This window comes from Urocampus carinirostris, chromosome 11 (assembly GCF_059441175.1).
Source record: "Urocampus carinirostris isolate Australia breed hairy pipefish chromosome 11, RoL_Ucar_1.0, whole genome shotgun sequence".
Lineage (NCBI taxonomy): Eukaryota > Metazoa > Chordata > Actinopteri > Syngnathiformes > Syngnathidae > Urocampus > Urocampus carinirostris.
Window position 1 is genome coordinate 35,627,422 of NC_142359.1, and position 22,221 is coordinate 35,649,642.

Genomic DNA, 22,221 nt, shown 5'->3' on the forward strand with positions numbered 1-22,221 from the left:
CGTTGCAAACGAAGCGAGCGGTTTGACGCTACTGTGCGCATGTGACTGACGCCTGGGGATTTCCCATCATGCATCATTCCGATCACACGTGAACAACGTGAAAGCAGAGCAGTGGGCCTACATTAATAATAATACTAATAATAATAATAATTTCCTTGTATTGTCATTCTGTGTAACAATGTACACAGAACGAAATGTCGATTGCACCTGACCCGTTGTAGCGAGTCGATGCAGCCGCAGCCAACAGAGGGCGCCGCCGACCACTTTTTAAGTCTTAGGAATGACTCGGCCGGGGCGCGAACCACCGACCTCCCAGTCTCAAAGCGGGCGCCTTACCATCTAGGCTACTGAGCTGGTTACAACATAGTTTTGAATTTTCTTTGGATACAATAATCAAGTAGCAATGGCCAAACATGAATTAAAACGCCGTAAGTCATTCTGATCTGAAAACAACAGGCGGGGTTGATTGACTAAATTTGAAATACATGTGGTCTTAAAAAACATCGGATTTCATGCGGTAGTTGAGTAGTGAAAGGAAGTCTGTCTCTTTTTAGAGAACCGGCTTTTTCGGCTCAACTCATAAAAGACGGCTCACTTGCTTTGATGCATTATATTACGAATTATTATGTGGTATAAAGAAGTTAAGAAAAAAAGGAAGTATAAAAGGAGAAAATGAAAAAATACAGGTTTGTGGTTATCCCTTTAATCAGTATATTACCAACAATAATTTAATGCAGAAAATGATTTAATAATTCAAATAAGAAAATGTATTATTCTACTTAATTATATTTGCATGTATTTTTCCTTCTACGGTGAACGTCCAAGATACTTAATTTTTTAACTTTTTTTATAATAGACCTCATTCATGTCGAGCAACTCAGTATCTCACAATGAAATGTTAACTAACAATATATATGATATAACGAAACACATGTACAATATAAAATGTTAAACTACATAAATAAAAATTGTGTAAAATTATTTTGTGTTTTGTAAGGGAACATACGACAGTTTGTAAGGGCATGGAGCCGTAGAGGTTGACAGGTATGATATGCATATCAGTTATTTTCATGTGTGAGTGATAATTATTGATATATACTATCAAATAAATGTAAATTGATAAAAAAAAAGTGGATATTAAGTTAACGGCCTCTCTGCTCTAAATCTTAGAACTCCGTGAGTGACGTGTGCAATTAAGGAGGTGTTTCAGGTACCTTTGTGTATTTATGTATTGATTTAAGAAGTATTTGTTTGTTTTTTTTAAATTCATTTTTTTGAACCTTTTGTTTCAGGTACATCTGTGCATTTATATATTTATAAAGTATTTATAAGTATTTGTTTGAGTTAAAATTCAGGAAATTTGTGCATTATTTTTTGGAGTTCATTTAAAACACTAATGATAAATAATACATTTTAAACCTTAGTTAAAACATGTCTGGCTGCCCTTTGAAGTTATATGAATTGAATCATACGTGGCCAGTAGGGGGAGTTGCTCACTTTGTCTAATATTCATTTGAAAGAAATTTTCAGCAAATTTGCAAATCAGTACTCTGCTTCCGTGGACTTTCTCACTGTGGAATACAATCTAACTACATACAACAGAAACATCTCACATCTCGTATTCAGTGTATCCAGAATGATAGAACATAATAGCGGTGGGCAAAATATAGCCTGCGGGCCGCATGCGGCCTTGTAAGCTTTTTAATCCAGCCCTCTGAGTAAAACTGGTTATAATATCATGACTAGTAAATAAAGTGCTATTAATAAATAATAAGTTTTTTTAGTGGCAACTTTGTCCCCATTGTCTCTTTGTGTGTCTAGAACAAAAATACTTCTACTCAAATACAACAAAATACTACAAAATAACTACAAAATTAAATATCAAATATAGTGCTTATGTCACAAGCCAGAAACGGAGACAGGACCCAACAGCGTTTGTTTTACTCAGTTTTATTGAGAAAGAGAGCAGTTCTTGCTTCCACGATCCGACGATCGTCGTACACGGGTAGCTGATGGCAGGAACGCGGAAGTGGCACTTCCACGTCTAGCGAGGATAGTCGTGGGCGACCAGATAGCCGCGACGGGGGAGCAAGGGCGGTAACGAGTCCAGAAAAAAGTACGGCAACAAGTATCAGGCAAGAAATAGGGCAAAACAGGTCGATTCCCGGGACGGAAGAGCAAAAGCAGAAACGGGTCCAGAAACAGGTCGGCAACAGGTATCAGGCAGGAGAAAACAGGGCTGGAGTTGTTGGAAGGTACAGCTTGCCTAGCTGAAAGCGTAAGCTCGCAGGACGGTCTGACAGCTTCCTCTTGGAAGCCGGAGGTTTAAAAAGAGTCAGGGAACCAATCAGCGACCAGGGCAGTTGGCGCCAACGGGGCAGCCGCAGGTGCCCCGAATCGGTAATTATGACAGCTTAAAATTAGGGATTGTATATTATTTTGCTTTCATTTTGAAAAGAAAGCAATAGTATAGAAATACAACAAAAACACTACATTATTCAAAAAAATACAACATAAATACTACTACAGCAATACTATGATACAAAGATCCTCTATTACAACATAAATACTTAAAAAATACAACCGCAGTAATATTAAAATATACTAAAGAAATATAAATATACAAGTATGGATATACTTACGGGCAGCACGGCGGCGCAGGGGTTACAGTTTGCATGTTCTCCCCGTGCTTGCGTGGGTGTCCTCCGGGCATTCCGTTTCGCTCCCACATTCCAAAAACATGCAGGTTAATTGGCCGGTCCAAATTGTCCCTAGGTGTGAATGACCGAGTGAGTTGTCTGTCCCTGTGTGCCCTGCGACTGGCTGGCAACCAGTTCAGGGTGTCCCCTGCCCACTGCCCGAAAACAGCTGGGATGGGCTCCAGCACCTCCGCGACCCTACTAAGGATAAGCGGTGCAGATAATGGATGGATGGATAGATATACCTAGAAATACATCTACAGAAATATTCCAAATAAACACTACGGTAATACCAAAATACAGCCACTTAAATATTACGACAGAAATACTACAGGAATACTTCGACAGAAGTGTTGCAACAGAAATACTAAAAAATTACAACTATAGGAATACTACAAATATACTACAGATATACTACTATGGAATACTATTGCAGAAAAACTACAAAAATGTGACTGCAGAAATCCTACAAAAATACAAAAAAAAAAATAGAACTACAGTATTACTACAAATCTAAATGTCGAAAGCGGTGCTAGAAATCAAATGGACTGAACTATTTTAAGGCTTGGGTTGAATTTGGGGGTGCTTGAGCACTCCCAAAAACGGGCTGGTTACGTGGGCGTGGTCACGTCAACTGACCTTGAAAGGCGCTCTCATGTCCGTGACGATGACGTCATTTTTGGAGTCTGTGGCGACGGAGAAAGCAAAATAAATACTGAGTTGTATGGCACTTGAGAACTGTGCGCCACCTCCTCTTGTTGCCCTGGAAACGGTGCCGCTCAAATGAATGGCGGCTGAACAACCTGATAGAAAATAAAATAAAAAATAAAAAATTGTGTCGTTTTTGGAGGCGAGTGAATTTGTCATGGCAGAAAGGAAAGTTAAGATGTTTGGCAAGTGTAGATTTATGCTTTTTTTGTCTCGTGACATGGTTACTTATCTATACGGACATAATTTTTAATTTTTTATAATGCAATTTCCTGGAATTAACAAGTTTGTGTATCACAATTTAGAACCAGAAGAGGGCGTTATAGTACAGCTACGGTGGCGCTTATAATGTGGCTGATGTTGTTCTACGGGACACAAAATTTCAAACCTTGTTTACGACGAGATTAGACATGGCATTCCAGGATAAACATGTAATAAAGCCTTTACGGATAAAAATAGGGCAAAAAGAATATCATTTAACATCCCTGTCAACCTCAGTCAATTGCTCCCTTTTTGGAAGGTTGGCCTGGTAGTTGGAGTTGTCATTAAAGCCCCAATGTCTAATCTTTAACCACTGGATGGCACTGTGTTGTCTGGTGCAACCAAGGGCCAGTGATACATTGCACAGCGTGGCATCGGGATGCCAGACAAACATGGCGGGGACTGAAGTGGGGAATCTACAGTGTAAAAGAAATACAAATTTCTCAAACTACGATTTAAAAAAAAAATAAGATTGTATGTATTTTGTCATAGTATTCAAGTCAAAGTTTTTTTTGAGGCACTAAATATTACACACTGTCCTTAAAAAGGTGGTGTCCTTTAAAAATTAAGTTACCTATTTCCTTAAGTATGTGTAACAATGCCCAATGGAGTTCAAAGAGCCTCTACAACTTTTCTCACCGCTTTCTGCTTTCACCTTATTTTTAATCCTCAGTATTCCGGCCACAAAGCGCATTACGCTGAAGAAGCAGGCACGGGGAGTGGGGAGACGAAAGAGATATCACGGGCGTAGTGGTGGTTTTCTTTTATTCCAGGATGAAAATGGTGAAAGTAAGAAAACGTCTGTTTCAGATACAGTCCAAATCCCAACCCAAAGCCCCAAAAAGATGAAGAAGGAAGCATTTATTCGGGCACGTGCAACTGAAGGAGCTGCAATGAAGATTTTAGCCAGAAAATGACTTCGGCACGAAAACTATTTTGAAGCTACATACAGCACCTTTAATTATCGCAATGTCCCTTGTTAGGCAATGATAAAGCTTTCAATCAAAATGCTGCACCTATTCACTCACAGCAAGACAGACAATGTGGAATAAAATCAAATAAAACTGGTGGAAACAAGTTTATTTTACTTAACAAATAACAACACAATTTTTTTATCAGCTATTAGCAATCTACAATGACGTGGTTGTCTGCTACCAGTAGTGATGGCAAAATGAAGCTCCATAAAGCACTGAAGCGCTCAAAAGAAATGCTCGACACACACATACCCACAAGTAAGGGCTTCAAGATGTTGTATTACCTTGACTACGCCATTATGTGAACAGAAAAATGTATAACATGCTCGTGTGAAATACGCTCTCAATTCAAAAAATATATGTAAAGAGCGTATTAATAGAGTAACAGAGTAAGAGTGTATATCAAGCTCTCATTCATATTTATTTAAAACATTTATTTTTTTATTTTTTAGCTTTTGTACCAGGCAGTTTCTAAAAAAATCTTTCATAAAGCACAGATGAAGCAGGTGTGCATAGATGTGTTATAGCAAGTTTGTAAAGAATCGGAAGTGCATATTTCCCAGTATTGAAAGGAACGTTTAACTCTGGTGGCGTTTCTTTGCCGCGTTTATTTTGAACCACACTCAAAGCTGATGAATCATTTCCTAAATCAGTCTCGTGGGACATCCGCTTTGTGGGATTTTAAACGTCACTGCTTACGTCATCAACGCACACCTCGACTTGCGGTTCATGAACCACTCATCTAAACTCACTTAATGTAATCCAGTGTTCTATAAGGTTTTTTTTGAGCCCAGAGCTATTATTTGTGTCAGTAAATGTCAAAGCGTCCTTGGGCAAGAAAGTCAACCCTAATAAGCAGGTAGGCTGACTACTCTATCAGTGTTTGAAGTCCAGTCAAGTCATGCTTATTTGTATGGCCCTTAATCACAAAGAGTCTCAAAGGGTTGCACAGACCACAGATTATTGCAAACCACTGACTATTATTACACCATCCCCTGATCTATAACCTACATGAGGGCAAGGAAAAACTCAAAAACCTCAACATGAGGAAAATGAAGAAACCATTAGAAGGGACAGAGTGCGTAAATTGTGAAGTACATTGTAAAGCGCCTTATGAGGTCTTCAGTGACTGGTTAAAGCGCTGTAAAAACGCTTCCTTTTTTTGTCTTTTTGGGTGTTTGTAGTTTTCTTACTTGCATCATTTTCATTCTGGAATAAAAGAAAAGCACGTCTAATATCTCTCTGAAAACCATCCACCTCCTTCCCTTCAGAGTAATGTGCTACGCGGCCAGAACACGATAATTAATAATAATAATAATAATAATTTCCTTGTATTGTCATTCTGTGTAACAATGTACACAAAACGAAATGTCGATTGCACCTGACCCGTTGTAGCAAGCCGATGCAGCCGCAGCCAACAGAGGGCGCCGCCGACCACTTTTTAAGTCTTAGGAATGACTCGGCCGGGGCACGAAACAACGACCTCCCAGTCTCAAAGCGGGCGCCTTACCATCTAGGCTACTGAGCTGAAGTGAGATAAAAGCTGATAAGCGCGGTGGGATTTTTCTTTAAAGGCTAATTGAACTCAGTTGAGCATTGGCCTGGTGAGGGATGGGTGCCATCAGGCTGTACTTACCCAAGACTCCCCAGAGGAAATGGAGCCTCTACGACCCTTGTGGTTAAGGGATCTAAACAACCAACTTAATAGATACATTTTTTAATTTTAACCATTTTAAGGTCACCTTAAAGCACGCACCCTACCTTTAACCTCTATTTGAAGGTTAACAAGACCATACCGCGAACTATGTATTTTACTGTGTGTGCTAGTGTGTTCATTAAAAACCTTATGTGGCTGTGGTTTGAAAAAAACCCTGAAAATTGAGGAAGAGAATCCCCCCTTTGAGAGGAAACAAAGGAGTGAATTTTCAATGGCTGAAAAACATTTCCTGAGGCCATCTGCTGCCATCCTTATCAGTGTGGATTGGCCTTCCTCATGTCACTTTCCTCTGTGCCAGGCCATCACGGTTCACGGATCCTTTACTGCCTGGGTCGTTGGGCACCAATGAGGGCGCAACTCTGGACAGCTCTCTCCGCTGTTGACGGTTCCTGCCCTGTTTTTGCGTCCTGGCAAAGTTGGCACCAGTCAATTCCTTAATGTTGTCAGCCCAGTCTTCCTTCCCATCTGCTCCCTTGGACTGTGCCCTGGGGAATTATCTTGGTCAGTCCTGATGATCTTGTGACTTGACTATACCACTGAAGTTTTAATCTGCACAATGGTAACAAAAGTTCTTCGTAGGGTTAAATGTACCCCCTGATGGTGTTGCACACTGTTTTGTTCGTCATATGGGCATTGTAGCAGATTCCTAGAAGTTACCTATAGAATCTTATATCCATGACCTAGACATTCCTGTCCAGATTTGTCGTGAGAGTCCATGTCTCACAAGCGTAGAGGAAGTAACCACCACCTGCACGAGTCTTATCTTGGATTTTACTGCTTTGTTCTTTTCCCTCCAGATATGTTTAAGTCTGGCAAGTGTGGCTCTGATTTGATATCTGACTATACACCTTTCCTGAAATTACATCTTAGAAAGATTTTAACTTGGTGACAGGTTCAATCTCTTGGTGGTTGATGGTGATGTTTGTGATGATACGTTGTTGGTTATAATTTTTGTTTTGTTTTTTGCTGATTTTTATCCCATACTGGGTTCATGCTTTGTCCAGGCAATTGACCAGATCTCCTGTTCTTCTCCTGCCTATCCAGTAATATCATCAGCAAAACAGAGGATTGTAATCTTGTGTTCACCAATGCTGACTGTATCTTCATGTCTTTCCAGAGCTTCTTTCATGATCCGCTCCAGGAAAATGTTGAATAAAGCTTTGTCTGTCACAGACTGAGGGTTTGAAACTATGCTCCAATAGTATCATTGATCAGTACCACACCGTTGACATTGACATACAGCTGTTCGTTGGTCTGAACTAGTTTCTGGCCCATGTTGTACTTTCTTACGGTAGCCCATAAAATGGCTTGACATACTCTGCCAAACACTTTCTTGAAATCCACAAAAACTTGATCATTTTTACTGATGATGTTGAAACTTCTCTTGCACGGATTATAAATATGTTCTGTAGTGCTCCTTCCCTCCTGGAAACCTGCCTGTTTTTTGGCTTGGGTGTTTTCAGCCTGTGATTTCAGTTTGTTCAGTAAGACCTTTAGTATAACGTTACTCGAATTGCTGATGAGACTGATGGTTCTATAGTTGGAACAAAGTTGGAGGTTGCCATATTTACATTTTATTTCTGTTATTTTTCATTTTGTTTTATTTTATTTTGACCACTGTGCATGTCTGTGCATTAGGTATTCCTGTATTTTTGGGTGGGGGAAAAGGAAGGGATTTATTGTAAACTGAATATATTTATACCGCATTGGGTGTCACCTCAATGGCTGAAAAGTGATTTGTATATAAAAAAATCTCTGCTCTGATTTTCACTCCTCCTGGTGGCAGCAGCCACTGCTGTCCGCCCTCAGGGACACTCCCTCCCCACTTCAGCTGCCCCCAGTGTGCTATGGGTCATGCGGTGTTTGCAGGCCAGGCCTATTAAAGAAGCAGCAAAGGGGGCAAGAAGGCGTCTGGGAGTTTCTATAGACTGCTTGTGATAAGGCAGGTTTCCTGCGCAATCTGAAAGATTGGACCCATTTAAATGGAAATACTTTCATGAGTGTTGTTGTTTTTTAGTTGTATTATCCTGAAGACTAGCAGGTTGAGTTGTTGTTTGGATTTAAAGATTTGGTCGGGTGCGAATGAGGTCGTGTCATTTTATCCAGGCGGCTGATGGAATGTCAAAGCGACTGGAATATGCAAGGTGAACATGCATGCGCTCCACTTGGCTGCTTGTTGTTGCTGTTGTATCATATGGTTACTAAAAAGATTCAATAGAGACCCTTTCATAGCCTATAACACTTGTTACGTCACAGTCAAAATGGCAAAAGAATACTCCGTACTGGTTAACACACTGTAGAAACCCAGCTTTCATTTATGCCAGTTTGGTGTGACAATGTAACGTTTGTGTGTTTGTGTTCCAGAATCGGAGATAAAACATTTGTGATCGTAAATTAAAGTTTTACATGATACCAGCTGATAATCCTAATCAAAGGATAAGAAAGGAATTGTGGGAAATACATTTAGGTGTAAAGATTGGACCGACGCTCAGGTTTACAGCTTACACTTGATATCAGGTAAGAGAAATTACACGTTTATGATTAGTGCTATAAGGTCATTTTACTTATTCTATAAGCAAAGTATCTTGTTATTTTCTTAGCTTGAGGTAATTAATCATGTAGCCTAATGAAAAAAAGGAATACATGAATAGTTAAATGTATCTAATAAATGACTTGGATTGACTTTTGGCAATGCATTCCTGTTTTTATTTTCAACCTATGCTGTGTTTACAAGGCTACCATTGGCATTTAGGCTACACGCAAACAGTTATCTGAAGCTAAAATATAACAAGATATTTTGCCGATATAATAGGTAATATGGACTTTTATAGCAACAATCATAAACTTTTCATTTCTCTTACCTGATATGAAGTGTACGCTGCAAACCCAAACATTTGTTTTATGAGTGTCTCGCTCCAATCTTTTCTCTTGTATGTACAACTCTCTTCTTTTTCTTTGATCAGGAGTGTCTGCCGGAATCCAGTAAAACTACAATTCACAATCAATTATGTTTTTTCTCCAATTCTGGCACACAAGAACACAACATGACGACAGCTAGCAGCAACTACAGCTTTCTTTTCATCTGTCTTCTGATCAGCACAAGTATTTTTTGGTCTACTAGCTAAGCCTCACCCACAGGATACGTCACAAATAAAAGGGTCTATTGGATGTTTTTTTTCCTCAAAGGGGCAGTTTGCATTATTTAACCACTAGATGTCGCTTTATGGTTTAGTTCATCCAAAAATGAGTGCTAAAAAGTACAAGGAAGAATACAAACTACTGAGACTCAAAGTGGCCAAAACGTTATAGTTTTTTAGGTTTTTGGGTACCCACGCAGTAAGATGGCGAACAATTCTATCTGCTCACTCTTGGTGAGTCTCATTTTATGTCAAATAAATACAAATTTCTCGACCTACGAGTATTTAAAAAATTATGTTTATATGATTGTTAATGTATTTTTGCTGATTATTCAAATCAATATTGTTTTTTTTTAATTACCGAAGTTTTTTTTTTTACCACTAGAAGACACTAGAGAATTCAAGCTGTTCCTTTAACATAATGCGATATTCGGTCATACAAACATTCAACTTTTCTTTTAAATCAACTATGAGAAAATGGAATTTCGATACATCGATATCTAATAGACCAATATCCAAGTCTTAAAGCCCCAATGTGTAATATTTGACCACTAGATGGCACTGTGTTGTCTGGTGCAAGCGAGGCCCAGTGCCACAGTGCACAGCGTTGCGACATTCTGCCAGACAAACATGGTGGCAACTTAAGTGTGGATTCCACTGTGTAGAAGAAATACAATTTTCCCGAACTATGATTTATAAAAATGAACGTTTGTATGAAAGTTTATGTATTTTGCCCTACTATTCAACATTGTCTTTTTACCGGATAAAAGTTTTTTTTAACCACTGGGAGGCATTAATTATTAAAGGGAGATTGTGTATTACTTAGTGCCACTTTGTGGTAAAAACCTAATTGATTAATAAAAAACAATATTGATTTGAATACTAAACAAAAATACTTGAACTGTCTTCTAAACTTGAATCTTTTTAAATACTCGTACATCAAAAAATATGTATTTATTTTATATAACATGGGCCTAACCTAGATGGAGCTGACAGGATTGATCGCCATCTTGCTGATAAGGGTACCCCCAAAAACCAAACCCTGGGAAAATAATTGAGAAGTGAAATTTTAGTCACTTTGAGACGCTGTAGTTTGTAGTCTTCACTGAGTTTCATAGCACTCGTTTTCTGTCGTACGACTCAATTCAGAAACATCTAGTGGTCAAATATTATACAGTGTCCTTTTAATATGAATTTTATTTAATAGTGAACTACCATCCTTTTATCCTTTGGCCATTTAGTGTCATATAAAGGCAGCTGATACTCGTATTGGTTCTATCCACTCAACTGATTACTCATAAAAAGGTTGGTATTGGCACTTACCTTGCATTAGTACTCGCCCCTCCTATTTAGATTATTCTATTTTAATGGTTGAAACATAATTATGAAAACGTATACCAGTTACTCCATCCACATTCATTTTTATTGTGTAATTCATATACAAGAATGGATTTTCTTTGAATACTTTTATACTACTCAATTTAAATCAAATGGTGTGAGTTACTGGTACATTAAAAAAATAACACCAATTAAACTCAGATGAAATATAATTAATTCAGGAAAATAGTATTGATACCAACCTCCTTGCAGATTTTTTTTAATATGTCGCATTCAAAGACCTGTTTTTAAAAATCCATCAAGACATTACAAAAAATGAAATATTTTAAACAGGGTAACAAAACTCTGCATGTTGTGTAAGAGTGTGGTGTGGTGTTAGAGGTGTCCTTAAAAAGTTGAAAATTAAATATTTTCTCGATTTAGTATGTATTAACAATGCCCAACTGAGTTCAAAGAGCCTTTGTTCTCCATCGCGCTTATCTGTCTTTTCTTACTTTTATCAGAGCTGTTCGGGATGTAACACATTAGATTTGAGGAACGGCGGGTGAGAGGAGTGCTGGAGAGTGAATCCGCAGGATTTTGTTGTTGTCAGTGTAGCGTGAAAATGGTGAAAGTACGAAAAATCCTGCTTCTAGTCAACACCAACTCATACCCCTAAAAAAATGTTTTTAAAAAGTTTATTCAAGAGTCTAAGAACCGACTAAGGCTGCAATCATGACTTTAATCCAGGAATGGCAGCAGAGAGTAACAAAGTTTCAAATTCCTTACAGCTCCTTTAACTACTTAAGTGCAGTGTGAGTATTTTCCCACCTCTGCAGCGAACACATGTAGAATTTCACACAACACACTTGGCGTTATGGTAATCTTTGCCAAGCGGAAAAAAACTAAAATATCTCTGGTCAGGAGGAGGTGAAAACCACACAGGTGGCCATTTTGCCTCCTGCTTTCTACTGCAAAGGACGATGAATACAAAGTTACTAACTTTGTTAGCATTCACTTTAAATAACAGTGTTGCATTCAGAGGGAAATGTCCGCATAGGGGGCCGGAGACTAGATAAGGCATGTCAAATTAACGGCCTGCGGGCTGGATACAGTACGTTCGAGAATTAAATCTAACCTGCCTTAAATTTCTGAGTATGTAAAAAAAAAAAAAAAATCCAGTCTGTAGTTTAGTGTTTTTCACTAGTGTGCCGTGAGACCTTGTCTCGTTTGCCGCGAGAAATTTTATCTTTGCAAAAAAGCATTACATTGTTTAGTGTTTTTGGTAACTGTAACATTCATCCATATCAGTAGGTGGCAGCAGATTGCTATTTTTTCATTTATTTTATACACTAATCAAATGCTCATGAGCTACAACAGGAAAATATATTTGAAAACCTATTTTATCTGAAATCAAAATGATAAGTTAAAACTTAAGTAGACACTCAAAATAAGGAGCGAATACGTCAATGGATTTTGAACTTGCAAGGAGAATAGGCTTTCAAATAAGGAAGTCCAACCTACTATAGAGGCCTTCTATTGAGCCCTTTCCTTTTAGTAAATGTTTACGTTTGCACAGAAAATCAACAAGAATATTACATCAAATACTGTAAAAACCTTGCATGTGAATTTGCTGATTTAATTGATTTTATTATTTAATTTTATTTTTTAAAAGGAAGAAACAGATAGATAGTATTCAAAAACAATCCCCCAGTATTATTTTTGTTATGTTTTTTATGTTATTCGTTAAATTTATATAAAAAAAAACAAACAAACATTAAAGAGCAACATTATATACCAAAATTAATAATAACCTGTATTACTTCCTGTGAGCCACTTTAACCACAAACGTTAAAAAAGCTATACTATCAATTTAAGCAAAATGATAATTAAAGAAAAAACAACAACATGAAACTAGTGCTGGGGATTCATTTTTGACATTTTCAAATGACAGGGTGCCTTGGCTTAAAAAGTTTGAAAAACACTGCTCTCCGTCATTTCTATCAAAAGTTATTATTTTTTTTTCTCCAAATGCAAACCAAATGCGCTCTCTGGCCACTATAAAAGTAGTGTTGAGTTTGTATAGCGTGGTGAGTTGGTTCAGGTGTAAGACTGCGTTCGCTCAACTGGTAAAAAAGAACAGTTAACACATTCAATGCCAGACATGAAAACCTTTTTCCCCATTGTATGTGAATAAATGTGTTAAGAAAACATTCCTTGTCATCTGTCATTATAATATGTTGGTTAGGGTACTAATGTAGGCTGAATGATAAAGCATAATACTGACAAAGTAAGCTAAACATTTGGAGTTGACATTCTCTCAGTAGCCTAGATGGTAAGGCGCCCGCTTTGAGACTGGGAGGTTCGGGTTCGCGCCCCGGCCGAGTCATTCCTAAGACTTAAAAAGTGGTCGGCGGCGCCCTCTGTTGGCTGCGGCTGCATCGGCTCGCTACAACGGGTCAGGTGCAATCGACATTTCGTTCTGTGTACATTGTTACACAGAATGACAATACAAGGAAATTATTATTATTATTATTATTTTACTTGTTCGGCCCGCCTCAGAACAGAAAGTCTGGATCCGGCCCCAGAGCCAAAATGAGTGTGACATCCCTGCTCTAGATGATGGATTAGTCTCACATTTTGTGTATGTTTCCTCCATTTTATGTCACCTATGACATCACTTTCTTTGTTGATGTGGAAGTAGACCGCCCATTGTTTCCTGGTCATAAATTGCATAGTCAGCATTCAGTCAGCAGCCCGCCTGCCTTGGGTCTCACTTAGAACTTGTGAATTTGCCTGGCCTGCTGTCTTGCGTGTATTTAGCGTGTGCAGGAACTGGAGTAATCATTTTTCAGCTGACTTCAAGTACAGCTTGAAGATCTCATATATGGATTTAACCAATAAATTCTTGACAAGATAAGCTTTTAGTGTCCACGCTAAAAAATACATTATTGTTCCACTTGCAAAGGGGTAGGGAACAGTTTTGTCTGAGAGCTACAGTATATATTTTAAGACAAAATTCAACGAAGCGGCCAAACCCGCTCTCCAGACGAGGCTAATTTTAGGCGCATTTTATTTCACCGTGTGACTTTTGATGATTTTATAAAACAATTAAATAATAATAATGCCGCATGTCCCATATCAACATATAAACTACTTAAAATGTATTTCTCTCTGGCAGTTACAGAAGGTCGTTGAGGCTCATTTTTGTTTTCAAAACAATGTTTGAGCATAGTTGTCTTTTAAAAATGACACAAAATACTGCAAACTAGAAGGATACTGATCTATTTCTTTGACAGCTACACTATGTCCCAAAAGTGAGTACACCCTTCACATTACTGCAGAGATCGTATTGTCATGTTTAATCATGTTTATTGTCATGAACAACACTGTAAAAACCTCGCTTTGACACAATGAAAATAAGTTTGGCAACAGCGGCCATGGCTTACTGGAAAGATATCCTCTGGTTTGATGAGACAAAGATTCATTTATTTGGCTCAGATGGTGTGAAACATGTGTGGCGGCAACCAGGTGAGGAGTACAAACATTTTTTTGTCATGCCTAAAGTCAAACATGTAATGTCATGGTTTGGGGCAGCATGTGTGCAACTGGAATTTGGGAGTTGCATTTCATTAAAGGAAACACAAACTCAAATATGCGCTATGAAATACTGGAGCAGATATTGATCTCCTCCCTCCAGAAACTGGGTAGTAGGGCAATGTTCCAGCCTGACAATGACCCCAAATACACCTCTAAAATGATCATGGCTATTCTAAAGGGGCTAAAGGTGAATGTGTATGGACTGGTCAAGCATGTCTCCAGATCTAAACCCAATTGGACATCTTTGGCGCATCCTCAAGCATAAGGTGGAGAAGCACAAGTTCTCTGTCATGTTGTCATGGAGGAGTGGAAGAGCATTTCAGTGGCAATTTTTGAGGCTTTGGTGGAATCCATGGCCAGGGGGATTAAAGGGATTCTGCAAAATCTTATTGGCCATTCAAAATATTGAACTTCAGGAAGTTTTACTTTAGGGTGTTCTCAATTTTTCTAACCAGGGGTTTAGCTACTAATGGATATACTGTTAGTTTTTTTGGGGGGAAATAAATTGAAACTGTTATATAAGCTTTACACAGACTACCACCTTTCATTGTGAGGAAGAGATATTTTTTCAGAGTTGTTCAAAGAAACATTATGATGAGGAAATGTGAGGAGTGTACTCACTTTTTTAACATACTCTTTCTGACCGACCACCCCTACCGCTCACCCAGTAAAACTGGTCTAGGTGCCTGGCTGGCGGTTTTTGAGTGTTTACAGTTTGTTCTGTGGGTTTTCATCAAGAACAGTCAACCAAATTTGTTTAATATGCTTCCATGTTGATGACAGATCCCACCTGTAACGTTTGGCACCCCACCAGAGTGGATGTTATTTTTCCAAATTATTTACAAATGAGTTACCATTTTTGGTGATTATTGTGGGAGTATATACTGTACAGTTATTTTACCCTGAGGTCAGCAATTTGAATTTACTTTGGAAATTGATGATCAACTTTGTTGGCCTGTATTCCAACACGGAATTGGCTGAACCTCTAATTAAAATATCAAGACTTAGTTCATTCATTCATTAATCAAAAAAATCATCACCTGAGAGGGACACTGTAATATTTGACCACTAGATGTTGCTGTATTTTTAGTGCAACCAAAAAGGAATGCTATAAAGCACCATCAAGATTACAAATTACAGAGACTAAAAGTAACCAAACCGCACGATTTGTTTTTCTTTTTTTTTGGCCAGCTTTTCAGATAGTTTTTGTTGTTTTGGGGTACCTTTTCGTCAAAGTACTCTGGTGACCCATTTTTTTTTTTGGAAGCTCTGACATTTTTAGCTCTTGTAGGCCACATTAAATGACACATTTGGCCTGCAGGCCATGAGATTGACACAGAGGTTCGCAGTAACTCAGGAGATAGAGCGGTGATCTTTGGTGAAAAAGGGCACAGGTTTGATTCCCAGCTCCTCAGAGTTAAATGTCAAAGTGTCCTTGGGCAAGACAATTAAACCCTAATGCCTTCAATATGCCTTGCATGGCTGACTCCGCTATGGATGTGTGAGTGTGTGGGTGAATGGGTGAAGTGTGAAATGTATTTTAAAGCACTATGGAAGTCCTTGGTGACTATTAAAGTGCTACGTAAATGCAATCCTTTTACCATTTACGTCAGGAGTGTCCAAACTTTTTAGAAAACGGGCCATATTTAGTAAGCTAGAAATGTATTAGGGCCGACTTTTCAACCTGGCATACTTTGAACAGACTTTGATGAATTCACCCTCTGTGAAAGGTTTGAAGTGTTTGTCCATCCGCATCGCAACCTCGTTCTTAGCCTTCGTCTTATTCTTATTTGAATCGCATAGTTTTTTGAAAAAGAGCTGCTGTGCCGTTAAAACAGCTTTCAGTTAATCCCCTTTTCACCGTGTTTGTTTTCCAGTAAGCTTTTTGTAGTCAGCATGTTTTGTCCAGCAGTCTGGATGTTATATTCTTTAAAATCAGCCACAGTTTCTTGGCAAATTAGGCGAACGCAGTTGTTTCAGATTTCGGGAAATACATTACAGTATCCAATTTAAGCAAGGAGTGTATTGTAAAGCGCTTTTGTGGTCCTCAGCAACTGGTAAAGTGCTATATAAATGCAGTCCATTTACCATTTAAATATGTTCTACAGAATTGTTGAGATCAATTGTAGCTCATATGAAGTCTTTTGTTGATTATCAAATGTCACGTTAACACTTCTTATCAGAAGGTACGCCTTGAAGTGCAAAACTTGCCAGTTTGTCTGTTTGAACAATTTTATTGACACTTTAAACAGCAATTAAACACATTCACAATTTCATTATATCATATTCTAACAATATGAGGTTTGAACAATTTTTATCGACACTTTTAACAGCAATTAAACACATTCACAATTTCACCATATCATACCTTGCGGATCGGTGTCACGATCAGATGCTCGAAACATGTGTTTTGCTTGAGAGGACCTTCCTCTCCCTTCTCCATCTTCACCTCGCTCATTTCCTTCTCCGTTTCTCCTCCCCTTTTCGTTCTCCCTGACAACACGCGGTGCTCTTATGTAATCGCTGCCTATTAGTTATGGAAATTGTGAGCGTTTTCATGTACTTTGCTCTTTGCGTCTCCTCCTCCTTGTCGCCTCACTGTCCCCACTCAAAATAATCTTATTTCCCACCTTCTACCCTCCCTCTTTCTGTCTCTCTCTCCCCCATCTCGCATCCATTATTTGGTCCCGCCTCCTGTAGCCACCGTTGGACCGGAGGCAGAGAACGGCAGGCGTGGTGGTAGCGGCGGCAACGGCGGCGGCAACGGCGGCGGCAACGGCAGCAACCACCGCCAAAACCACGTCGGAGGAGAACGGCGAGGGAGCTGCGACCAAGGCAACGGCCCGGCCCACCTCAGGTCTCCATGGCAACAGAGCGTGAACGTGTTCGGCTCGTGGAGCAGGCCGGAGTGCGTGGAAGAGCTGCACCAGCAGGCGCAGCTTAACCTCCAGAGCCTGCTGCAAGGTACGGACGGACGCACGGAAGGATGTACGGACGAATGCAAGGTGTGTGCGTGGGTTTGCTCCCCTTGCTCGTCGGGGTGAGGCGAGTGCTTACGCGCGGCACATTGAATGCGTGCAGCTGCGTTTGCCTGCAGACGATGCAGTCTTGTTATTGAAGCTTCTTGCAGGGTGTGTGCGTGTAAATGTGTGCGTGCGCTCGGGCTGCAACGTTCAGTCGACGTTGTCGAAAAAAATCGATGATGGAGATAGTCGACAATGGAATTCATTGTTTTTCCAACAGACTGAAACATCTCTACGTAAATATAGAAGGTTTCGTCAAGGTGCTTGAAATCTTTGACATGCTTTAATTTTAAGGTTGTGTTTTCAAGGATTGAAAAGTGCTTAAATTTTGGACAAAGTGCTAGTAAATGCTTGGAATTGTTGCCATGTTTCTCAACAACTCTACTTTAAGTCAAGTCAAGTCATGTTTATTTGTATAGCCCTTAATCACATAGAGTCTCAAAGGGCTGCACAGACTACAGATTATTGCAAACCACAGACTATTATTACACCATCCCCTGATCTAAAACCTACTTGAGGGCAAGGAAAAACTCAAAACCTCAACATAAGGAAAATGAAGAAACCTTGAGATGGGACTGCACAGAAGGTAATCCCCCTTCCAGGATGACCAGGCTGGAATGGATGTTGCAATAATAAATAATACACAGATATTGTCAAGATAAAATATAGGTTTTCAAATGCTATAGAGAAGAAGTGTGTTTTAAGCTTAGATTTAACATTTCCACTGAGGTTGCAGATCGAATCTCAGGGGGAAGAGCATTAAAATGAAGCCGACACTGCTCTCTTTGGGCTTCGCTTTGCCATTGCATTTCTTCTTCCCTCGTGATTAACAGTAGCTGGCATTAGTTTGTATGGCATTGTACTATGAAATGTGTATTCAAGTCGAGTCCCAATTCTTTGTACAGTCCTTGATCACAAATGGTCTCAAAGGACTGCACAGGTTAAAATTACACCATCCCCTGATCTTAAACCAACATGCGGGCAAAGAAAAACTTAAAACCTCAGCACGAGGAAAATGACAAACCTTGAGAAGGGGCCTCACAAGTGGTAATCCCCCTTCCAGGATGACCCGGGTGCAATAGATTTAGCTTTGGGTAAAAGTACACAAAACATAGTGAACATCAATATTGATGCAAGGATTAATTCTGGACATTTATTATGGGCCATGCAAAAAAATTAAGGTAGTCTTTCCAATTGATGTATGTTAATGGGAAGAAATTCCTGTAATTTAAAATGTAAGCCACATATTACTGCCATTTTACCCAACACTAAATGGGGAGGGATTTGTCTCAAAAACAAAAGCAATTTAGTCAAGATCTCAAAATCGTCTTAGTAAGTGCTCGAAAGTCAGCTTCAAAATGACATCAACACTGCTCACTGGCGGCTTCGCTTTGCCAGTGCGATTCTTCTTCCCTCGTGAGTCACGGCAGCTGGCATTAGTTTGAATGGCATTGTCCTATGTCATGGCCCCAATGTGTCGCGCCCTGGAGGACATGTGCATGCTACACCTAAACAGGGCACTATGAAATGTGAATTAGTGAAATTATTAGTTATGGACATTTATTGTGGGCCATGCAAAAAAAAATAGCGTAGCATTTTTTTTACCAGTGGTAAATTGTAATGGGAAGATATTCCTGCAACTTGAAATATCAGCTACATATTATTGGCATTTTTACCCAAAATGGGAAGATATTTGACTAAAAAACAAATATATTTGCGATCTACTCAAGATCAAAAAATCATGTCTTGATGAATGCACACACAAAATTAAAAAGCGCGTATGTAAATCACTTATATATTTGTGGCTCTGCAACACACAAGATTAACAAAGGATTTCTTTTTTTAATGCTACTGGAGAAATTCAGCTTTGAAAGTCCTAAAAAAAATACTTTAATTCGGTCATTAAATAAGTGTATGAACCCGAATATAATCTCTGCTGAGAGCCACACATGCTCAGAAACGTACATAAACAAACTCAAAAACGTATGTAAACACATAAAAAGTACGTAAATGCACACATAAACGTACGTGAACAAGCACAAACATGTACTGTACGTAAACTTGCATGAAGATGTACGTATAAACACACATAAACATACATTAACTTGCAAAAAAACGCATGTAAAAACACACAAAAACTTATGTGAGAACACAAAACGTATGTAAACACATAAAACGAACTTAAATACACACATAAAACGTACATAAATACACACACAAAATGTAAATACACGCTAACGTATGATAACAGGCCCAAAAACGTACATAACGCATTACTTTTGACCTTAGGTAATGGTGACGCCGTTGTAACGGAGGGAGAAGACTTGTTAGATTACCCTGTTTCCCCCCCCAAAAAAGTTATTTTTTTCATGCTGTTGTAACGGTATTATAACGGCGTTGTACCCAACACTCTTTGTTAAAACATCAAACGTCAGTCGTTATAACCGTTTGATGTTGATTTAAGAATCGTTAAGTTCCTTTGTAACAGACTTTGCAGTTAACCACTGAATGTACTTCACAAAATGCACATAATATTTGTTTAATTTACTGTTCTACTGCTGCCAATGAGCCTCTTTTTGGTGTACAGCAATAACAAGTGTTTCACGGTTCAAAGATCCCCTGATCACCTGGGTCGTCGGGGCTAAGACTAAGCTAACTTTGAGCTAAGTTGGCGCTATGTGCTCTCTATGTTTATGTCAAGCAAACTTTGAGATATTATGCTTTAACTTCACTCGTTGTAAGGTTGAAGAATGTTGAATAAGTTTTTTCTTCGCAAAGATATGAGACTAAAGCTAAGCTAACCCTAAGCTAAAGATGACCTGACGCTAATGTTAGGCTAATGTTTTTAATTGATTTTATTCATGGATTATGTCTCTACTGACAGAGAATTCCGCCAAATCCATTTTAGGTTTTTATGGAATTTTGGTTCGAATCTGCAGTATGTTCAATACATTCTTTTTTTTCATTGTACCAATATTTTTAGTTCTTACTATTTTCCACATAATTACAAATCGACTTCATGCTAAAATAAGAAAATAATAATAAACATGACTTGACTTGACTAAAATAGATACACACAGCATATTTTGCATTCATTGTAGCCTTGTATAAAGCTTTTCACTGGGCATTTGGGTTGGCCATGGTCCCAAAATGTTTGTGTGTGTTTTTGCTACTTTTTCCCTTTTTTATTTCCCTTTTTTTGTGTATGTGTTTGTCTTGATGTTGGTCACCCCTCTCGAGGGATATGACCAGGGTAGGTAGATAGATAGATAAATAGATAGACAGACAGACAGACAGACAGACAGACAGACAGACAGACAGACAGACAGATTGATAGATTAAGGCTTTTATTTTTTTGCGGCTTCAGACAAATTTGTTTTGGTTTGCTGGCCCCTGACATATTTAAATTCCTACCAACGGTCACCGCACTGGTAGTCTGGAGATGTTAAGCAGAAAAGAGACTCCTACGCTGTGCTCTGTGGCACAGGTTTTTGTTCACATTAGACAATACAGTGCTATCTGGTGGTTTAAAACTATGGGCCTTTAAGGTTTTTAACGTAATTTAGATCTTATTATGTTTAGGGAATTAAAAAAATAATATTTTAAAACTGTGGAATTTTTCTATCGGAACATTTTTGTGGAAAACCCGATTTGGCCAGACTTCACTAGCAGCTGTGGCCCCCAGGTAAATTCAGTTTGAGACCCCTGATGTAAAGTAAAGGAGGTTGCTTTTAATCTGGGTTATAACTTATATTTGTTGGTATTTATTCATTTATTTATTTTATTTCACATAAATATCCCATTTTCAATTGATGTTATCATACTAATTGTGTTTATGATATTTATGATATAATGGAAAAAAATCAACTATTTTGGAAAAGAAAATCCAATAAATTGTGAAATATAACTGAGGAGAACAAAGGAATTAAAAGCTTCTTGGACCGTGTTATTTGTATTAATTGCCAATCCGAATGGATTGTCTGTATGTTTGGTCTGTAGAGCTAAGTTATCAAAAAAAAAAAAAAAATTTGTTGTGGAAAGAACTTTCCAGGGAAATCATGCTACATTTGTGGCAGAGAACCCAGTTGGAAGGGAGAGAAAAATCACTCTCAAAATTAGATGTGCGCAAACATAGATTTAAGAAGAGGATTGGATCTCCAAACTACACTACTGCTGCAAGTTTTGTTGCAACCCAGAAGATAATAAAGTGGAGGACAACCATTCACAGATGGTGACTACATGGAAGGTCATTCAACAAGATATCAGAACACAGAACCTTCAAAACATGCCATCCCCTGCTATATAGGATTAAGATCTTGACTTTGGCTTGGCCATTCTATTCTTAGTTTAAAACCATTTTATTGTAGATTTTGCTTCATATTTAGGGATGTTGTACTGTTTCAAGGTGAACCTGCTCCCCATTTTCAGGTCTCTTAGACTCCAACAGATTTTCTGCCGGAATCCCCCTGTATTTGACTGCATCCATCTTCCCATCAAACCTAACAATCTTCCCAGTCCCCGCTGAAAAAAGCAACCCCAGAGCATGATGCTGCCACCGCAATGTTTGACAGTGGGGATAATGTTTGACGTAATGCTTTGCATTCAGCCCAAAAAGTTCCAGTTTGGTCATTTCTGTCCAGAGCACCTTGTTCCACACGTTAGTTGTGTCCCCTATGTGGCTTTCTGCAAATGCCAAATGGGCCTTTTTATGATATTCTTGAAGAATGGGCTTTTTTCCTGCCACTCTTCCATAAAGGGCAGGTGTATGCAGAGTTTGACTAATAG

The 22,221-nt window shown here is 38.7% G+C and overlaps 1 protein-coding gene and 1 long non-coding RNA gene across 3 annotated transcripts in view; one reads left to right on the forward strand and one right to left on the reverse strand.

Moving 5' to 3' along the window:
* nhsl2 (NHS-like 2) overlaps positions 1–22,221 on the forward strand; it is a 76,577-nt gene that overhangs the window by 24,473 nt on the left and 29,883 nt on the right. For both annotated transcript variants that reach the window (XM_088348375.1, XM_088348376.1), the window contains exon 2: positions 17,114–17,377. In XM_088348375.1, the coding sequence (XP_088204501.1) occupies positions 17,114–17,377 (264 nt within the window). The remainder of the gene's footprint in view (positions 1–17,113; positions 17,378–22,221) is intronic.
* LOC148357222 (uncharacterized) lies at positions 1,881–17,243 on the reverse strand. Its single transcript, XR_015852108.1, has 3 exons — positions 16,782–17,243; positions 3,339–3,502; positions 1,881–2,771 (listed from the first exon to the last, which is right to left on the reverse strand). It is a non-coding gene; the product is annotated as an uncharacterized LOC148357222 (long non-coding RNA).